The sequence below is a fragment of the Poecilia latipinna genome, unplaced genomic scaffold, assembly GCF_001443285.1.
Source record: "Poecilia latipinna isolate Pla-1442-1.1 unplaced genomic scaffold, P_latipinna-1.0 Scaffold3292, whole genome shotgun sequence".
Taxonomy (NCBI): Eukaryota; Metazoa; Chordata; class Actinopteri; order Cyprinodontiformes; family Poeciliidae; genus Poecilia; species Poecilia latipinna.
The window spans coordinates 53,458-56,546 of record NW_015115908.1 but is presented as its reverse complement, the minus strand read 5'-3'; the positions used below and the strand labels follow the sequence as shown (position 1 = coordinate 56,546).

The following is a 3,089-nucleotide window of genomic DNA, read 5'->3' as shown; positions in this document are numbered from 1 at the left end:
CTTCTTCTTCTTCTTCTTTTTTAAGCCGGATTGCAAGCGTCTCTGTTGCTCTGAGCATTTCTCTGGCGGAGCAGATTTATTCCTAAAAGATATGTTTATAGAAGATAGTTATATAGTCTATGCCTTTAAAGCCTGACCAATCACACCACTGGCGCCTCTGTGCGTTGCCTCGCGCGCTGCAGTAGCTGGATTAAGTTTACCTCAGTGCGGATCCCACACGTCTCCTTTCACTGAAACTAGACACAGGCTGACCTGTATGGATATTTACATCAACCCCCTGTGAGGAATTATGATTCTTTCTAGAGTTTTTGATCAAGGTAGGACTCTAAAAACATCAGCACTTCTACCAGCTTCTGTGTTAGATTTAGTGAAATCTTGGAGAGAGGGAGTAGTTTAATTGGCCAACCTAAAAAGCAATAAGTTATAATTGCAGTTTATCAATTTGTATTTGTGAACAGGTAGCCCTCTTTGGTTTGTTTTGGAGTGTAATGGGGGGATGGTGACCTCTGGATGACCTAAAAAACAATTTTTAATATCTCAGAAACAAACTAGCATAAACAAAAATGTTAAAGGCACAAACTGCACTAACCACTCAGGCTTTTTGCTGGAATTTTTCATGTAAGTGGGATGTCGGCTTCACTTGGCTTAGTCTAAAAATATTGCATACAAACAGTTATTTTAGAATTTTGATATTTTGCACATTATATAAATAACAACTACTAGAGGATCATTCCATAATCTGTCCTTAATCTGTGGAGACATTAACAACTTTTAAAATTATTTCTCCTCTATTAACTTTCATATGGATATAATATCTATCCTTGTAAGTACTGATGCAGCTCTCTCTGATGTGCTCTGGTTCTGTCACTCTAGAGCCATTTAGGCAATGTTCTTGTCGACATGAAGCTGATTGATATAAAAGACACTTTGCCAGTGGGCTTCATCCCAATCCAGGAGACTGTCGACACTCGTAAGTCAGCAACCAGCCAATGGCATCAAAAGTCTAAAATTATTTTGATCTTCAAATGTTTGTGTTGAAACTCAATGATCACAGTAACCGTATTAGTCCTTATTACCGAGCCCCCTAGGGGATATGAGGAAATTTCTTTCCTTTTTTTTTTCCCTTTCAAAACTTTTGCGTTCTCTTGCAATAATGTACTGATCAGTTCATGCGGCATAATTGAATACTGTAAGCCTTTTCGGTAACACTTTATTTGAAGGGGGTTGAATAAGACTGACATGACACTGTCATAAACATGACATATCACATGTCATGAACATGAATAAGCCTTCATGAATATTTATGACTATTGTCATAAAGCGTCATTCGGTAAATAATGACACTTTTAATACAAAGTTGACATTATTTGAAATGTCTTTGTTATGACAACTTGACATTAACCAGGAAATCATTACTATTTAAACTTTACCTTTAATAATATAAAGTTACCTAATTTTTAAAGTGGAATCAGTAATTCTTTTATAACAAATTTATACCAGTAATGATTTCTTGGTTAATGTAAAGTTGTCATAACAAAGTCATTTTGAATAATGTCAACTTTGTATTAAAAGTGTCATAATTTACCAAATGACGCTTTATGACAAGAGTCATAAATATTCATGAAGGCTTATTGATGTTCATGACAGGTGTTATGTCATGTTTATGACAGTGTCATGTCAGTCTTATTCAACCCCCTTCAAATAAAGTGTTGCAGCCTTTTCTTACTGTGGACACTGTACTTTCTGCTTTAATATAAGGTTATGTGTGAGAGACACCGAATTTATTAGTTTATTTATTTTACTGTTTATGTGTATAATAGTTCACAGGTATCCCACCCAATTTGTTTTGTTTATTATAATAAGTTCATTCATTCTTCATTGTAGCTTGTTCATTCATTCAGAACTTGGTTTTGTGTCTGTCTTGTGCCTTGATCCTTGATACTGATATTTCCTATATGTTATTGAATGCGACTGTTGTACATGTGTTCCTCGAAAGTGCCGTTTGCGAGGCAGTGCACTGTTTTTGTTCTGCTGAGAAGCGTTACGCATCGAGTGTGACAAGCTGAGTTTTTGTATTAAGGTAAATAAAACCTTTTTTTTTATTCGCAAAGACAACTCCGGATGTCATCTGTGCCTGAGCCCAGCAACATATGTATGTAAGGTTTTTCCATCTATCTTAATCTCATTGTGAAACATCTGAAGTTTTATATCTTTTTCTTTAGGATAGAAATGCACCAAAAACCAATTATGTAAGCAGAAACTTTCCATAAGTAGGAAAGAATTACAAATATACATCCAAACTATTTTGACTATTTCTGAGTTACTACCGTGGGGTAATAAGTCATCTGACAGTTTTGATTGTGTCTTTTTTGTGTTGGTAGTCTGAGTGGTTAATAAAGGGCCGTTTCCATGTGCAGTTCAGTCGCAACCTTACACAGACATAAACATGTAGTGAATAAATCGATTTTCAATCAGTTTTTTGCACCAAAGAGTAAAGAATAAACACTGAGACTCTTTAAATGTGTATATATTTGAAATTTTAAATTAACATTTGTGACTGTATACAAAATAGACCAGCAAATATTGCAGTAAGCATATTGCGAGGGAACACAAGAGTTTTGCGAGGTAACGCAAAAAAAAAAAAAAATCCCCATGTCCCTTGGGGGGGGGCTCTGTACTTTATCACTTTTTTATATTTATTAGAGATTGTTTTGGTAGTACAGTGATACTGTGTCTTTTTTGTCCCTTACAGAGGAGCAGGCCTTCAGAAAGAGGCGGCTTTGTATCAAGTTTATTCCGAGAGATTCAACAGAGGCAGCTATCTGTGACATCCGTATCTTGGGACGAACCAAACAGGCCCCTCCTCAGTATACTTTTATTGGGTGAGCAATCTGATATCAGTTGTCAACTTTTGGGCAACAAGTTATCAAGAAAAAGAAGTCTGGGTTAAAGTATTGTTTACACAAATATTTAGACAGGATGTGTTGTATTGTAGCTAATGAGTTGTCACACTTATCAGAGTTCTGGTAGGAATGAATGCAAAAAGTTGTCTGTAACTGAAGCACCCAACAACTATATGTTTTGTTGGT

The 3,089-nt window shown here is 35.7% G+C and overlaps 1 protein-coding gene across 1 annotated transcript in view; it reads left to right on the top strand.

Annotated features, from left to right (window-relative positions):
- The first annotated feature begins 475 nt into the window (after positions 1–475).
- LOC106940600 (multivesicular body subunit 12B) overlaps positions 476–3,089 on the top strand; it is a 17,281-nt gene continuing 14,667 nt past the window's right edge. The window contains exons 1-2 of the mRNA XM_015023380.1: positions 476–970; positions 2,753–2,882. Coding sequence (XP_014878866.1) covers positions 901–970; positions 2,753–2,882 — 200 coding nt within the window. The 5' untranslated portion in view covers positions 476–900. The remainder of the gene's footprint in view (positions 971–2,752; positions 2,883–3,089) is intronic.